Here is an 18,351-nt window from a genome sequence, read left to right as displayed (position 1 = left end):
GGGGTCTCTCAGCTAGATGAGGAATGGCAGCCATCTTGCACCAGAATGCTACATTTACCACATTAGTAATAGTATGACAGAATGGCTGAATACACCACACTGGTGATGCCACACCAACTTATTTCAAATGTTATCTTCAATAAGATAAGGGAACTCAATTATTTCAGAATATACATTGCTTGTTTACATATGTATCAGATTTTATTAACACTTTTCCAGAATTGTGCTTATGAAGTAGTACCTTGCAAAAAGTAGTTTTAACCACTAACTGATAAGATGTTTTGTTCATACACTACTGATAGAAAACATCACTTTGAATCATGATATAATGATACTAATGTTAACCAGCTAGAGAGACAATACCTTAGATTTGAGGTCTGTTGAGACGGGAGACAACACAATAATACTGACACTGGTGTGGAGGAAGTACCTCAAAACACAGCAGTTTTTCCTTCTCGGTTTCAGAATGGAAGACAACTTTAAGCACAGCTGCTTCTCTTCTGTTTGGTACCTAAACAGCTTTTGGTTAACCGCTTTATCTGGAAGCCATTTTCATAATTGTGACAGTAACACTCTCACAGTTGAGCGAACCATTTGGTATAACACACAATCAAAATGTAACAATAAAATATTTTCTCTTTTTGTCTAGAAAATATATATTTACAATTATAAATTACTATTAAGAATAGGATGGAAACATTTCTATGTGTTTCATAATTGACTTTGCATAAACTGAGATCAATAATAAACAAATAAAAATCACCCACAGAGACACACACACACACAAACATAAAGAAATGTAAGAAACTTGAGTCCATCCCTGCAACACCTGAAAATCCAGCGACAACCAGCACTGTCCATCCTCTCCAGGAACATTCATTATTGCTCTTCTGTTGAACCTCCTGCTGCCCTGAGGCTCCTTGCAGTGACCTCTGTGACCCCCTGTGACCTCTAGCACAGCCAGGAGGTGGGCACCCACTGCGGCTCAGTGTCCAGCTTCTCTATCAGCCTGCGCAGCTCGTAGAAAGCCTGATCCGGATCCATGTTCACGATGGTCGCATCGAAGAAGTGGCCGAAGTCGTGCTCCATCTCGCGGGCCTTTTCAATGATCTCCTTCAGATCGTCAGGCTGGGCACAGAAAACGAGAAATGATATTACGACAGTGAGAGGACGGTGACAAACAATCTGTATTTGACATAAATCTTACATTTTTGGATGGTCATTATTTTGATTTTTAATTATATGATTTTTTTATATCATCGTAACAGCTAAGTATTAGTTGGTTAATTAATGATGTGATGCAATATCCTGTATTTGTGGTGTATTGTGTATTCAGAGCAAGCTTTTTTTTTAGAATTGCCCCCCTGAAAATCTATTTTATATATATTATAGCAAAATGCAGGATTAACATTTTTATTGTATAATGTTTTAATCCGGCACTTTGCTGAAATAGGCTCAAACTATGGCATTTACAGCGTGCATTTTAACTTTTATCAGTACAATACAATCATGTCACAACAGACAGTGGGGCACCTTTGGTGTTTTCCCCTCTGTGGCCAGCAGGGTGCGTAGTCGTTCCTGAGAAGGAGGGGCGATGAAGAGGACATATGGCTTGAGGTTGGACGTCCTCAATATCTGCAGTGACTGACAAGAGGGAAAACAGGGACGTAAGAATATGTCAAATGGACGGAAATACCAAACTTGAAACATAAAACTTTAACTAAACGTATGGCGTATTCGTTCCTAACTTCAAAATGTTCTATAGCAGTCAGCAGTAATGAGTTTTATCAACCAAAACAAACCCAATTATATTTATGTGCATGATAATGATGTCCCGGACTAGCCATGATGCTAGAGATCAAGATATGTGCTTTGTAATGAACATATAAGACATAAACATCTCTGGGAAATATGAAGTACTCAGTGTCTCACCCTGGTGTGGAGGCAGAGCAGACAGATGCGCCCAGAGTTGACGACGTGTCGCACTGAGTCGGTGCTGGTGCCGTACATATTCTTCCCAAAATCTCCCGACTCAATGAACTTCCCCGCCGCCAAGTCGGTCTCAAAGGCAGGCCGACTCACAAAATGGTACTCCCGCCCGTTCCGCTCATGTATCCTTATGTTTCTGGTTGTGTCTGAGCCAGGAGAAAGGACAGATTCAAAATTATTAAAAACTTTCAAGACTTGTTAATGACACAAAATGTTTTATAGTACAACTTCAAAAGTGGTCACTTAAATGTTTTGAGGCGGTAAGTAAATTCCCAAATTCCCCATTTTCTTAATCTGGAAAATAAAAAATGTGATGAGCATTTGATATTGTGAGTCCCCCCAGCGTGGACTTACACGGGACAGCAACAGCGAACTTCTCCGGTTCGATGGACAGAAGCCTCCGCCGCAGCTCATCATGGCCGCTGTTGGTCGGCCCGATCAGAGCGATGGGGCGTTTACGGTTAGCGGGCTGGTGGTAGAGCGACATCTCCTCATAGGTCGGGATATCCTCATAGTCTGAAGAGACAGTCGGGAGGGACCTTCATTTACAAACCAAATCCTTTCCAGCTCATGGGCTACTGTTCTGTAACTAAATGTGACATTTGACTTATCATGTCATGTCTATTATACCATTGTCCTGCTTCATACTGGAATCTATCAGTCCCCTTCTGTTGGCCACTGTGTGTGTCTGAGTATATGTGTGTTTCTCTGCATTAATCAAGAACATCACCCATCCCTTCAAGCCATTTAGGCACCTGTTTGTGCTCTGATCCCGCCTGTGGAGACAGGACTAATCTGACCCGTGACACACCTCGTCGACACAAGCTGCTGCCAGAGCGGCAAGACGTGTCAGCTCTGGCTAACGTTCGGGGTTAATGTGTGGGCTGCTGGAAGCTAGCCAGCATGCAGGCAGACAGGAGGTAAATGAGAAGCGACAATTGGAGTTCTGTGGGTTAGGGAGGAGCTTTGTAAATGTAGCAGTGGAGGCAAAGGGGGGCAAATTATTCTCAAATGCTTCAGAAGAGATTCAGAGAAAAAGTCTTACCAGCATTTCTGTTCAGCGTCGACACAGGCTTCTTCCTCTGCCTCCTGCCTTTCTTTGCATACCAAATTTTCCCTGGAGACATGAGAATTTACAAATGTTTGCTTTAAAAAGTGATTAACATGTCACTTAGTTACATTCATGTAGCCACCTAAAATCCTATTTCTTGTGACTCAGGGTGGATGCAAACGGTTTTCAAAATATATTTATGTATTTTCTCACCACTCGGTGTGTGTTTCAGTATGTTATCCTCACCCTGCTGCTCACGACTCCTGTCAGTTATAGTTCTCTTCAAGGTCTCTCTCTGCTGCTGGAAGCTCTTCCCTGAAAAAGGTACACACGAAGATAAGCACATCAGCACTGTGAATATAGAACCAGACGTATTTTCCATTTCACAAACATGTATCTATGTAGAAACGCTCTTTATGTACAACATGCACAGTTTCATGTATAGGACCACTACACTCAACAGCAGACATTTGCTAACATTACAAACAAGTCCAAAGCTTTTCAAGAGCTCTCACTGTGTTTCATAATCTTCCTAGACATTCCAGGAATGCTGAGGAAAAAGCACGAGGGAGCTGCTTTCCATTTCCAGTGCTTAACCTCGTTTTGGTCCAGACACAACAGACGAGGGTCACAGAGTAATCGCTAATAATTCTTAGGCGTTTTGTTTTAATCTGCTTGATGTGCCAGGTGGGTGGTGTTTCCTGCCAGGATAGTGGTGCCAACTTATCAGTCACGGACAACATGCGAATACTTTACTGTGAGTGCATCCTGAAGAAGTACTGGGGAGGAATGAGAATTCCTTTGTAGTCTAAACAACATTGATATTCTGGTATCAGTGTTAATTTAATCAGCAATGTTGTATTTGTTCTTAACCCTGTTTCAAATGTACTTGTTAGTTATTGTTTATATGAATCATCCGGTTTTTTATAGTAATGTTTTAGCTGTCCAAAAAATAAGAGCCTTTTAGTCTTATCTACAATTAAACAAAAACATGAATTAAACAATACCTTTTAGTTAAGTCCTAGTTTGAGTGAAACGCTACCTTTGAAATACGAATATATAGCAAAATATATCACAAAAACTGCTATTTTAGAGCTCCCCTCAGTGACAGACTTTAGATTTTCCTTTGGAGGTTTATAAGAAATAATCCATATCAACTTAAAGAAGTATAAATGTTGTCAAATATATAACTGTATGCATTGTAAATGTACATACCATATACGTTTTAATTTCAATACAGCGTGTTCAGCGATTTTATATTGGTCAAAAACGTGTCCTTGCAGTTGTTATCCCCCCTTGTGTAGTAATGAAGCTACAGATTGATATTCAGCTCTGGAGACGCTGACCTGGAATCAGTCCAGCGAGCGGCTGGTTGTCCTCGTCTCCGTCCCTGTAGGCCTGCCACCAGTTGGGGTCGTCCTGGCTGATGACGTGGAGGATGTCCCCCTTCTGGAAGGACAGGCCGAGCTCCCGACACGGCACGAAGGGGTCGTCGGAGGGGTCGTAGTCAAAGTAGGCTCGTACGTGCATCTGAGGACAGGGTCAAGGTTAGTGCTGTATGCAAGCAGACAGGCTTCTCAAGTACACACACACACACACACACACCGGCAGCATTAAGAGACTTACCACAGTCTGTCTGTGAGCGGCAGGTTTAATCTGAGAGCTCGGGATGAGGAGGAAGGTCAGAGTACCTTGCATTTGTTGCTGATGGAAAAGATGAGAAGTGATGAATTAAACATGACAGCGATTTCCATAAAACTGTATTTTAACTTTGGTTTTTACTTCAAACTTCGGGTACAGTTTATAGCAGTACATTCTATTTTGAGAGTGCATCTATTCAAGAACAAAAGCTCAGGTATATATATATATATATTTCAAATCACATTTAAATAAAACACTGTTCTTTTCAGAAATAAATACAGTTTCTGTATCGACAAAAATAACAACAGTCAAGGTGAAACCCAAACACAACCAACAATAACCATCTATTGACATTTCTGAGGCTTTAATGTCTTCTAACCAACTATACATTATTCTTGAAGTGGAAATGCATCGTTGTTAAAACCTAATATCAACAGCTATGCCCGAACAGATGTTCCTATTATAATCACCATTTATGAATAACGCCCTTTATGGCATTACATGTACACGCCATTATTTTTCAAGACAGTTAAAGCACTTGTAGGTAAATATTACAAGACTATTGTGAATAATTGAAACACCAATGGATCCTTTCTGTTCCTCACCAGGAGGTCGTGGACTTCGTTGACGTGTTTCCCGCGGATAGATATGCCGTTGATCTCCAGGATCTCGTCTCCTTCGCTGAGGAGGCCGCTCTTCTCCGCCGCTCCACCTTTCACCACCCGACTCACCAACACACTGTCCATGTCGTTACGCACCGTTGCACCCTGACGCACACACACACACACACAATGAAACACAGTAAACTGAGGGACACAAACTGAAAAGCAGATGGGGAGCAGGAGATTGAATAGAAATAAATATGTCACATTAGGTGAACATCATTGTGTCGTTGCCAATTTCCCTCCGGAGCTCACAGTGACAGGCATTTTGCTGCTCTGTTGGTTTGTGGGTACTCTGACACTGACACACCCATATGATAAATGTGCGTGGTGAAGCATGGTGGAGGCTGAGAGGAGAGGCTTTTTCTGGACACACAATGCAAAAAAAACATAATATACACCACAATTACAAGGATGCTAAACATCCATTATGTCTCTTTTTTATGATTTTCTTCTTGTTGCTCCTTAGAATAATCTAATTGAATGCTGCGTGGGTGTTCAACTTGAAGCTGAGGAGTCATTTAAAAAAGCACATGTACAAAAATGTGACACGAATAGATGTTGCTCACCAGTGGGGTGTCGCGGGCCTTCTGCAGACGCACCAGTTTGACCGTCTCTCCGAGGTACTGGGCCACACTTTCCTCGGCTATCTCCTGCCCTGCCACCGTGTCATGAGCCTGCATCAGGGCCTGCCACATCAAACACACACAGAGACACATGTAGAGACAAACAGAGCGGACACACAGACGTTTTGCAAACAGACAGAAGACATGAAGGAGGCGGCAGCGTTAGGTAATGGGAATACGAATAAAATGTATAATATTGGGAAATGATATGAAAGTAAATATGTCAATAATAGGGTATGAGGTTTGTAATAGTTGTTTGGTACTCTATTTATGTAAATTCACTGATGAAATAGTTTATTACAATATAGTGGTTGGCACTAACAAATGAAAAGAAGTTAAAAAAAACATTTCCTTAAACATGCACCTGCTCCCCCCCGAATCTTTTTTAACAAGACCAGTCAGCAGAGCCACCTCTGAGCCAGAAATAAAACAGAGATTGCTGCTTCACTTCATCTAATGTGACACGCGCTCCGAACCCCACAATTAATAACCGTCCGTCCAAATTAGTTTCTCTATCCCGCAGCGAGGGGACCTGAGAGAGGAGGCCGGGCTAAGCTTTGGCGTACACACAATCCGTCTTAATCTCCACCTGCATTTAGGAGTCAGGATCCACCACCATCAATCATCCAACACCTTTGGCTCAGGAAGCTGTGGGTTAGGAACAGTTGAAAAGTAGACAGGTGGACTCCATGGGGCTCCTTCCCTCTCACACATGTATCTGGGTATTGGGTGTGTTGTTGTTTACCTGTACACACACACTACAGGGTGACTCATGTGAGCCCCCCCTGCAGAGAAACCAACATAATCTGTTCCACTTTCTGTGCCACCAGGCTCATCTCATCACACTGCTGCCCACCCCCCCCCCCCCCCCCCCGGCTACATGGATCCAGCTCAGTGGAGGGGCTAACAGGGCAATGAGAGAATCTGTGGTTCACACAGTCACGTCAGGTCAAGCATCCGCCCCCCCGGCGCTGCCCTGTCAGAACCCTGAACCGTGACATCACAGCAGCAGCACCTGCGGTCCTTTCTCACCTCTCTAATGGACGATGATGTCTCATAATGTGGCTTTTTGTCCACTGAACCTTAAAGTGACAAATTCAAGCCACTTCAAAAGCAATGCCGTTTAAATATCGGTTTCTTTATTTGAATGTTGAATGTCCCACTGAGGCAGAGGTTTGCTTTTTTATACTGTGAACATTTGAACTTTATTTAGTCAATATTTTGCACATCCATCTTCTTCATATACAGTCACATCAGCCTCATATTGTATATCATATTCTATAGAATTTTAAAATTAATAATAATTAATAATAAATAACATGCTGATTTCAATGTTACACCTCTTGACACTCCACATTTTATATGTATTCTACCTCTTTGCTAAGGTCAATTATACCCACTTTGATAATACAATACCCCTAAATCCTTCTTTTACATACCTGCAGCTCACAATGTTAAATGAAGCTTTTAATGTGGATACTCATGTGATAATAACATTATTTTATTATCTTAGATACTCTGTGGAACATAGATAAACCAGCAACTGTCTGCCAACATTACTGCATTTAAAAGAAGCCCCCACCTTCTCAGGAGAATAATGCTTGCACCTGTGAGAGCAAACCTTATTAAGGGTTCAATCTTTCATTTATATAAACTAAACTACTGCGGGGGAAATTGTTAAAATATGCTAAAGCTATACGAAATTAATCAGCAAGATCTTTTACATCCCTGATTGCCTATTTTCTTAATTTATTTCAATGAAATGAGTTGGCAAAGATGATACTAATCACGCTTTTTCATTACGAAGAGCTGGCCAACATTACAACCTCATTTACATACGGTCTCTCCTGAGTCACCTACTAGATTCATCTTCCGAACGAAACACGGACTAGTTGACCTTGAAAATGGGGCTTTCGCACACTATAACAACTCATAATAATTACAGGGAGGTACATCTATCATTTAATTATTTAATTTGTAAAGCAAACATCTGCCCTGCCCATACATCCTTAAGCAGGGACACCAACGTGACTTAACCGTGCCTGCATGTATCAAGAGAGAGCGTCATCTGATCTGCCTTTCATCTCAGTATTTATTTACGATGACACAACGAGACACAGTCGAACTGTCATTTAAGTGCTTATTTTCTTCTTATAATAGACTATTAACTTAACCATGACTCCTGACCTCCCAGTGGAAGGTGCAAAAGAAACAATTACCCTATTGGAATTCTACAGTATAAAAATAATTATATTTCACCTTTTCAATTATCAGCATATTAACTAAATAAATGAGTTGGTCTATAAGGCACCGCTGAGCCTCGTTGTCAAGAATTATAATACTATAAATGGTTATTATTCTTAAGTCACAACTGGCAGGCTGACATCTAACCTGGAGATGAGGATTGGTGAGCAGAGCCTTGAGCTCCAAGCCTTCCCTCTGATGGCTGGTCTGGAGAATCCTCTGGACCTAAAAACACACACAGACACACAGCTATGGTGAGGGAACCAGGGCCCGGGTCTGCTCTGATTGGTTAGCTGGAAGCTCTGTCGTGATTGGTCAACCGCTTAGAGGTGTCCCGCCACCTCAGCGTATCAGACACAATTTGTTGGAGCGCTAGCCGAGAGAAGAGTGAGTGTTACTTTTTTTGCTACCTAAACTAAACCTGTTCCACACCTATGTAGACGTCTTGGACTCATCCGGGATGAGTGAGTGTTACATGGTGATGTCACTATGTTACTGAAGTATAGTCCAATGGAGGCGTTTCAGGCAGAGAGCGGGGGGGTGTGTGTGTGGAGGGAACACTGGGCCTTTGCAGACCATTTACATGCACAAAAACCTATATAACACACTACAGGTAACATGTCACCCCAACAAGCACAATAGGGCTTCTTTAAATAGAACTATGATCAAAATCTCTACTCTCTTAATTTAATTTTTAAGTTTAGAGTCTTAATTTGTAAGAACCAATGTCCTGTCAAGAATTATGTAATTTTTAAGACAACCAAGTCAAATGGTGATTTAAATCTCTTTAAAAATTATCGTTCGTTCGTGACTCTAAATCTGGCCGTTTGGAACAGGTATAAATACATTTGATATCTGACGTGGTCAGACAACACGTCGGACAAATTACTCATTTTCCAGTCTGACCTGGCTGTAGGCCATGTGTGTCAAGACATCTGAACACATTAATGCCCCCAGAGGAGGCATTCTTGGGATTTTGGTGACTCAACGGACCCAGATTCACCGGCCCCAACCTCAGGGCACACTGTCAACTTTTAAACATCATGTCTCAGTTTCATTTGAGATGAGATATCCCAAAACATTCAGAACCCCTGTGAGTGAGTTATGATAATGCTCTTTCCCTCCGCACCGAGTTATTTGGGGATTGGTGCATCACAATTCAACTTTACATGTTCTACAATAGTTCTCGGCTTACTTGTCTTGTGTAATTTGCTTGGTCTGAATTCCCCTTTTTCACAACACTTTGTTGGCTGACATTGATATTTTCATGTTCATTGTGTATTCATAGGTTGCCCCAACACCAAAACCAACAGTAGACTGTATAAGGACTATGTAAACATATTATGTACAATGGGTCAAAAAGTGAACACCACAAATGTCTAAATATGGAGTTGAGCACTGAACTGTCAAAGAAGCTATATAGATTAAAATATGATAACTTGGTACACAGTTCAATTAAATAAATACTCAAATAAATGTGACACCCTAAATGTAGCATTCTATCAAATCTAAAAATAAGGAACTTGGAAAGCTCTTCACAGCTCTCATCTCTTCGGACGTTGCACTTTCCTCTCTGTTCAATTGTTCTCATTTGGTTTCTGTGGCTCTTGTGTTGACATTTAGCGGGAAGATGCTACTGTCTTTGTCACGGACCTTGTACCGAATCATAACAGGAGGCCTTTTTTGTGTTGTCTTCCTCTGTCTATCTGCCTCTGCCGCATGTTTGCAGCTTAGTCAATCCATAACACTGATTGAAGCTCTCACTAACAAGGTGACGTACTCTCCCCTCCCCCCCCCCGCCTCCACCCACACTGATGTAAGCTGCCCGAGTTTCTTTTTCTAGCCGCCCAACATCCTGGCCTCCTTCCTGCAGTGTGCTGCACCGCTCGGCCCGCACCAAGGGCTGCTGGGAGATTAGTTTACCCAACAGCCCAACCTTCGTGTCGCACAGCACAGCCACTTAGTTTAGACACACTGCAGCTCAAACTGTTACGCGTTGTTAAGCGCTTCGGGAGCTGTGCCTGGTGGTGGGTGAGGGCACACACTGACAACATGTGTGTGTTTAAAGCAAAGCAGATCATCTCTATTCTCACGCCACTCGTGTCAAGACTGGAATACTAATGATGTAGCAGAACAGCTTAGTGTCCTTTGAATGAACTCTCGCAGCCTGTTCCATCAAAAAAACGTTGACTCTTACACATCGAGCTATCAGCTGAACATCTCCATGCACCACTCTGACTGCGCTGTATTGCATTCTTTCATGTTACACCTGTCAAAAGTGGAAACTAATCCTAACGATGCTTTTGGTGGGTGTTTCCCAGCAAACTATATCACAATTTCGGTCTCCTGACAGGGATCGAGCTCTGAGTGACAGGCTGCGCTTAAACAGCTGACATGTAGAGCCGAGGCTCTGCAGGGACACAAGACAATTACTGTTGTCTCAGTGGAGACCAACTGGCTTGTGTTTTATCAACGAGAGTCAGGTGTGGCGAATTCCCACCTAGTCGAACATAAGATGTGTTTTGCTCTCTGTCACTCTCTGTACTGAGGCTCAGAAGTCAGCACTGTCAACTGTTATTCAAAGAGAAAACACCTATAGGTGACAGGGGAATAAAATAGAACAATATGATGTCTTATACAGTATCATTCAAAACCAGTGGAATACCAAACCTTATATTTAAGTAATGGTTAAAGCCTTTTCCTTCCTTGTCTATAAGGAGTAGATCTCCCTGTTTACTTCAAGTGGACCTATCATGCTATATTTTAATAATATAGTGTAGGACCATACCTATATAAGGCATATTTATACTTTTTTTTCCTTCAAAATACCAAACAGATCATGCATTTTAGCCATGCCTCATTTCGCTCAATTTGCACTTTGAAACCCCTGTTTTTGCAAGGGCTGATTCAGTGAGAACAGCACCACCTACAGGCCTGGCATATGTACTACAGCGTCTCCAGCGCTTTCGAACGGCAATGGCCGTGGCTGTCTCCTCCTGATTGGTGGAGTTGGCCCAATAGCCGTAGCGCCACCGTCCTGACGTCAGGTCAGTGTTCAAATCTGGATCAGTTTTTATCAGATCCGTTGCAGCCCCTTTTTTAGAGATTTGGGTATGGAGGAAAATAGAGAGGGTTGTGTTTTCTGACACTTGGTGAGTTCCCTGGAACACCGGGGACACATATTCATGTATAAAAGACGTACAAAAGTGCATTTTGCATGATAGGTCCCCTTTAATGTGTTTTACCCTCACTTTAAGGTGTTTTCCCTGCTCACTAAGTTTCCATGCAAGGCACGGATCCAGCAAATCCTTCATTTTGGTTTTCACTTACCTTGTTAACCACAAAACAATTTACATTTCATAACAACTAACTGCTTTGTTGAATGAATCATCACCTCAAGCAAAGATTTGTTTTTGATGCTTCATTGAGTTTGTTCTTCAGCATCAACACATTCTTTCAAAATGACCATTGTGCGTACCTCCATGCAGAGATCCTCTGCCTGCGCTGTGAGGGGCGAGGTGGGGCTGACCATGGCCATCTGCTGGGACACAGCGCTGTAGATGGCGAAGGCATTCCTGAAGTCCTCCTTGGCAACGAGCTGCATTATCAGCTCCACATCCTGCTGGCTCTGCGCATCGTGCAGGCAGTGCTGCGCCCACTTCAGAGCCTGCAGCACCTCCGCCACTTCTGTAGAGGGGCAGAGACAGTGAGGGGGACAGTAGAGAGGCAAAACAGAGACACAGAGGCACGTCTTACATCTTGTATTTTATGAGTGCTGATAGTTGTGAGTGTCCTGTCAGTATTTAAAGGGTTAATTAAGAGTTATGGTGACTTTTAGAGGTGCAAACATGACAGCACACTATATCAAACATCCTTTTACAGACAACTTGTGCAATATAATCACAGTATAATCAGCTTGCATGTAGGGCAAAACGGTGTGTTTTTTAAGTGCTGCGGTGGAAGATTTTCAGTATGTGGGATTTTTTTCCTCCAGTGAGAAATCAAGCTGCAGTGGAGGTGAACAATTCTGATCCCTAGTCCTGGTTTGTATTCAAGTCAGACTTTGAGGGCTTGAAGTTGCTGCAGTGTATACACTGGAGCTGTATCACGGCTCATAGTAGGGCTGCTCAATTAAATCGTATTTTAATCGCAATTACGATTTTGGCTTGCAACGATTATGAAAACAAGATAATCGAAGTAAAACGATTATTTTTTTATTTTTATTTTTAAATTATTTATTTTATTGGTTTTTCAGCTGAATTATACTTAAAGTTCAGGGTAATCAACTGTTAAAAACATACTGTTCAAATATTTTTTTTCAATAAATGGATGTTTTCAAAGTAAATGGATAATCGTTTTTAATAACCGTGATATCAATTATTGACCCAAATAATCGAGATTATGATTTTTGCCATAATCGAGCAGCCCTAGCTCATAGACAGTTACATGTTACAGCTCTACAGTCCACAGTAATGTTTAATACATTGATGAGAGCAGGTTTAAATAGTAGATGAGAGGCCCAGGTTGACACAACACCAATACCTATTGTAGTCAAATAGTATAATAAACGGTATCCTACAGAAACCCATGTTTCGGGTCACAGGTGCACTGACACATTCAAGCCGACCACAAACATGTGAATATCACACATCACTGTATTTGTTAAATATGTCATTTTGCTGTATAAAAACAAGGATGTAATCTTCTGCATGGTAATCAACCGTCCCTTCTGCTCTCACTACACACTCTTTGCAATAACTAATTGTGCTGAGTGACTGATTAAACAATGAACCCAACCTTCTCCATTTGCGTGTACATAATTAATAAATGTCTTTACACATGCTAAAATGTTGATCAACTGATGGGCTTCAGTACAGAGTTGGGACTAAGACGCTAACCAGAGGAAGTGATGGACAGCTCCTGAATGACATCACCCTCCTCCACCTCCGCCCTCTGCCCTGCACTCTCAATAGTCTTTGTTTCCATCCTTTTGTTTTCACTGAATGTTTGTAAAACCTCACAACTCCCTTTTCTTCTAGATGACCTTCTTTCCTTCCTTCCACCCTCTCTCACCCCAGTAAAGACTTCCCCCCTTCTCCTTTCAACTCACCGGCTAAAGGATCCAGGGAGCATGTGTCTTTGGTGGATTTTTCCTTCCCCTCGAAGGTGGGATTGTCTATGCCCACCTTGGGGTTCTGTGCCAGCTTCTTGAGCCGTAGTGAAGCGTTGGGGTCGATGTCGTGCTTCCCCCTGCTCTCCTCCTCCCTCTTCTTCCTCAGCTCCTCCTGGTAGTGCTGGATCCTCTCCATGTGGGCGCTGCAGCGGGGAGATTTGACGATGCTGCTCTCCTCCCCCGGACAGTCCACGGCCCTCTCCCTGTGGCTCATGGCCTGACCAGAGGCCTCTTGCACATAACCGTTCATATGGGAGGTGATCATCCCTGCAGCTCAAACCAGCCCGGAGTTTACTGAGGTCTGCCCAGGTGATCCGAAGCACTGCTCGATACAGAGGCCATAGCACGCCAGCGGAGGATGTTCTTCCTGTGATCTGTCATCCTGAAATAAACAAAGAAGGAGTTCAAATAGATTTCCTTTGTTTAGTTTTTTTAAAATGTTCATTTACTCTATTGTTTATATCATTAAAAAAAATATGTATCTCAAAAAAATTCTGCACTTTTTTTAATAAACAACATTTAGAAAAAGATAAAAGGACTACATTTTTGGTCCGTTGCATTTATTTCATTCTTAGAAAACTATAAACCGAATATGAAGGGTTTCAAAAGAATATGCACCAGTTTGGCGATTGACAATCCTGAAGAGACTGCAGAACTCTGGAGCCTTGGTTACCAACACAATCTTTTTAAACTGTGCCAAGGAGGTTATGTTTTTGGTTCAAATTGTTTGCCCGTCTGTCTTTTTTTCGGCAGGATTACTGAAACCCTACTGGCCCACTTTTCAGGAGATGCAGTGCAGCTCAGGGAAGGAAGCCAAGGAAGAAGTCATTGCGTTTTGGAGCGGATTACCCCTGGGGCAGACTTCTGTTTTCTGATTGCCATTTGAGTATTTCTACACTTTAAAAGGCAGTGAAGGGTTAATCTGGCTTTATTTTAATTTTATATGAGGGTTATTAATTTTTTAATTCATAAAAGTCTATCAGAGAAAATTCATCATTATGATGACTAAAGCTCCATTCTCTTAATATTTTTTACAGTGTAAATTTATTATTATATATAGTTTGTTTAAAAGAACAAGTCCTACTTACTTTGTTATACTTGCTTTCTCTGGCTGTTGGTCAAGGCCAACATTTAGTCCTAATCTTCTGATCTATCACACGGCTAATCTTACTCGTACATGGAAAGCTCTCTGGCCTTCGTCACCTGAAATCCCTTCAGTTCAGCATCATGCAGCCACTCGCTCGGGTACACCTGTCCCCAACTGTTCCATCCTCATCAAAGTCCGAAGCCAATGCATGGATGCCCAGATAAAGATCCTGTGTTCTAATTTGAAGCCTGACATACAATTACTACTACCTGATCTCCTATCATTGTTACGCAGATGGATTATAATCTATTTTAAGGTTTAAGGTTCTGTGTGCAGAAGCAAATTAAGTAGTATGACTGGAAGAGTTTACTTGGAGCTTATGTTTATTCAGTCAGTGGAAAAAGACAGAAAATCCTGTTGCAAGAACAATCATTAAGTAAGGAGAGGAAGTGTTCTGTGCAGATTAAAATAATAAACAAGTCTTAATTTTTCACATAATGATATTAGCTTATGGTATGCAGGGGTTTAGGTAAAGCTCCCTTTCTCTGGACCATTTATTTCTAAAAAAATACACACCTGTATGCATATTTTCTGGAACCTCAATTGTGAAAATAATAATGATTTACCCCCATAACCTCTGAACATTTAGGGTTCCCTTTCTGTGTGCATGGGGGGAAGATCTGCACGCATTAAAAGGATAAACAATGGTTGGACCAATCCATGTCATACAGTCAGTCACAGACACATGTCACCTGTTACCTCATGGCAGCCCTCCCCCTCTTCTACCTACTTCCCACAGCTAATTACATTTGGCAGATCTATCCCCCGGCTCTTGGAAGAAGCTCCCAAACCCCTCCCCTGCACAAGCATTTAGCTCTGTTTAGAGCGGCGGAGTATGGCCGACAAACAGCAGACTGCCAGCGGGCCATCTGTTCCTGTGGGCTTAATTAAGCCTGGATCTCATGCCCTACTCAGCTCAGTGGCCACCACAGTACTGGGAGGGATGCTGGGAATAACAGGGGGGAACTGGGTACATGATGGAGAATGAATGGAAGTGCACAGACCTACCTAGACACGGCAATATGAACATTTTGGTGTGAGATAGGTATATGGTACACGTTTTCAGCCACTGCAAGACTCCAGAGATGAGTCGAATTGATGCAAATGAGCTAAAAGTGTCATGTGATGTCAAATCAGAGAGCAACAGTTAAGGTCAAATCCAGAAAGCCACAAACTGATCAGTCTGAGGTTACATTGGAAGGCCAACAATATGAAATACAAACAAAAATAATACAGCCACAAACTAAGAAAACATAAAGTATATCTGTGAAGTTCAAGCATTTACAATAGAGTATAAAACTATAATTACATAGGCATGTCCTAAATTGGAATACTTCTTAAAACTATTGTATAAAGACTATATGCAAGCCAATCCTTCTACTATAGGAAGTACAGATTAAGATGTACTGTCCCAGAGGGAGACTTGATTTAGCAACCAGTACAACACAGACACATATAGATATACTTTATTTTATGAATTACTGCTATGGCTTGGGATATCCACCCCTTTTTGTCATAACAGCATAACTGTAGAGTAGACTACTCTTTAATCCTTAACCAGAGTAAATAGATCCAAATTCCTCTCAGTGAGTTATTGATTTTAGAATAAGGTCAAAAAGGTATTTGTATAAATGTCAATCAGTTACAGCTCTCAAATAAGTAGTCTTTTGTTAGTGCTACTACAATTTGTCCACATAATAGTACGTTTATCACTGAAAGTCAGCTGAGTTTCTGTTGGTTAACCGCCCCCACCATCAGATAGATCTCTGGCTAAAATTAGCTACATGCAAACACATCCTGAGGGTGAAACCAGAAAACATTCTCATACATTAATCATAGCTCTCAGTGCTTTAAAACTAGCGGCTGCTGGCTTGGCTTGAGGTAACGGTAAATAAAGATGTTTCAATGAGTCACCAAAGGCATTACAGAGTCTTTGTGTAGAAGTAATTATCGGGTTCTTGGTACATCACAACATAGCCATGATGATGCTGCACATTCATACACAGCAACAAAAGCAGATTTAAAAACACCATGTTGCTATTTTACTGCAAAAATACTCGACTTATATAAACAATTGCAATCAGGATAACTGTTAGCTTAGCATCCGGGTACCGCTAACTGCGTAGCTTAACGGTAAAGTTAGCTGTCCCGTAACAGACTTACCACTTTACAGACAGCAAGTTGAGTGGCTTTAAGCACGAAGCAGCTACTCCTTTATAGTCCAAAGCTCTGGGAATGTTTTATTCACACAGAGGCGGTGAAGTGTCCCCCGGTGCTCTCAGCTCCGCGCTCAGCCTCCACAGTGAGTTTAGTCCGGGCTCAGTCGGGACACTTGTGGCCATCGCTGTGGAACTGCTGTTTTGCGTCGTCTCCCTGGCAACACTGCGGCTCCACAGCACCCCCCTCAGCCAGACACGGAATTACCTCACCTCCCCAAAAAGTGGGCTGCTCAAATACATTTCTTTTTTACATTTCATTAGCTTTTAACCAAAGCGACTTACAATAAGTGCAATAAACAATATAACTCAGAACAAGAAACATACAGGTTTATTCGCTTCAAGAAAGCCAAAACCACTGATTTGTTTTCATGGGTTTTCATGGGCTAAACCCTTTCTCAACAGAAACCAATGCCTTTTGCAGGTTAAACATGCTTAACATATTATTCTTCACAACTGTAAACAACAGATACACTAAACATGTTTTATACAGGGATGAAATGTAACAATTAGTCAGGTGCTATTTTGACATATTTGTATTATTCCTGCATGTAGCCAACAATGATCATCCTGCATTTCTTATGAAACCACAAAATGCTTGGCAGATCTCTTGTTACCCTGTCAGTAATAACACACATGCATGTTGTCATTGAGAGTATAACACATTCACTGTTATTTTCAACAATCGTCTTCACACTGATCCCCTAACATCCCATCAATTTCATACACATTCACATAGATTAATTCAACTAAGTTCATGTCACAGCATTAATCATCACCAACTAATGGGATCTACTGTCATTCTACCTGGCAGAGCAGAACAGAAACGGTCTAATCTCATACAGCCACAGAAATATCTACACCAAAGCCTGAGGCTGCCTTTTCCTGCTGTATTTTCTATTAGGTTAATCCCTTTTGACACTTCTGTGCTTAACCTCTTTTCCTCATTAGGATAACTCCTGCCAGTTCCCGATTCTTAAATACTTACCTTCCTAGAAAGAAAGACAGCTAAAATCCCCTTTGCTTTGCAGCGCTTCATTCAAATGCAGCTGTTTTTTCTTTGTTTGTCTAAGAAGCTTTGGTGGAAAGTACCCACTGCACACATTTCCATTCATTTTGGGACTTTTGTTAATCTTAACTTGTCAAATATCTTCTTTTTTTTTTTTTTTAACTCTGAAGGACTCAAACAGTCATTTAAATTAAACCAAAAGAGAATTCTAGAAATGAAATATGTCTTCGGTAGAGCTGTTAACAACTCAAAGAGAACAACCCGGACAAGGGACCAAACCTGACCCTGCTTTTTTGTAAAAATTCCCTTTTAAATAAATGTGGTGGAGTAGAAAGTACACAATTTCCCATCGAAAAATAAACAACTAGAGATATAAAGTTGCATAAAATGGAAATATTCATGTCAAGTACCTCAACATTTTATGTATAGAATACAAACTATAGTACAGTAGTTACATTTCTTTCCACCAATGCAAAGAAGGGAAAACGTTCATATTAATGCAGCACATTCACATTGGGAACTGACTCCACATGGACCTTGAAACCGGTGTGTAAGGAAGGTAAGACCATTACTCATTCATTCATAATTCACAG

General features: G+C 41.5%; 1 protein-coding gene across 3 annotated transcripts; it reads right to left on the bottom strand.

Annotated features, from left to right (window-relative positions):
* Positions 1 to 154: 154 nt before the first annotated feature.
* On the bottom strand, positions 155 to 16,918 carry mpp5b (membrane protein, palmitoylated 5b (MAGUK p55 subfamily member 5)). 3 transcript variants are annotated; one of them, XM_034135724.1, is made up of 14 exons: positions 16,697 to 16,918; positions 13,324 to 13,768; positions 11,692 to 11,900; positions 8,361 to 8,438; positions 5,913 to 6,032; positions 5,287 to 5,448; positions 4,667 to 4,744; positions 4,387 to 4,570; positions 3,254 to 3,355; positions 3,035 to 3,106; positions 2,344 to 2,505; positions 1,933 to 2,135; positions 1,534 to 1,644; positions 155 to 1,128 (listed from the first exon to the last, which is right to left on the bottom strand). In XM_034135724.1, exons 2-14 carry the CDS (start codon positions 13,649 to 13,651, stop codon positions 952 to 954), a joined length of 1,986 nt encoding a protein of 661 aa, XP_033991615.1. In that variant the 5' UTR covers positions 13,652 to 13,768; positions 16,697 to 16,918; the 3' UTR covers positions 155 to 951. The 3 variants fall into 3 exon arrangements, with proteins under 3 accessions (XP_033991615.1, XP_033991617.1, XP_033991616.1); XM_034135726.1 differs by having other exon boundaries at positions 3,287 to 3,355; XM_034135725.1 differs by having other exon boundaries at positions 5,913 to 6,020.
* Between the last annotated feature and the right edge of the window lie 1,433 nt (positions 16,919 to 18,351).

Source organism: Trematomus bernacchii, unplaced genomic scaffold (assembly GCF_902827165.1).
Source record: "Trematomus bernacchii unplaced genomic scaffold, fTreBer1.1, whole genome shotgun sequence".
Classification (NCBI taxonomy): Eukaryota; Metazoa; Chordata; class Actinopteri; order Perciformes; family Nototheniidae; genus Trematomus; species Trematomus bernacchii.
Note: the sequence above shows the minus strand (reverse complement) of the source record. Positions and strands in the feature narration are given on the sequence as shown.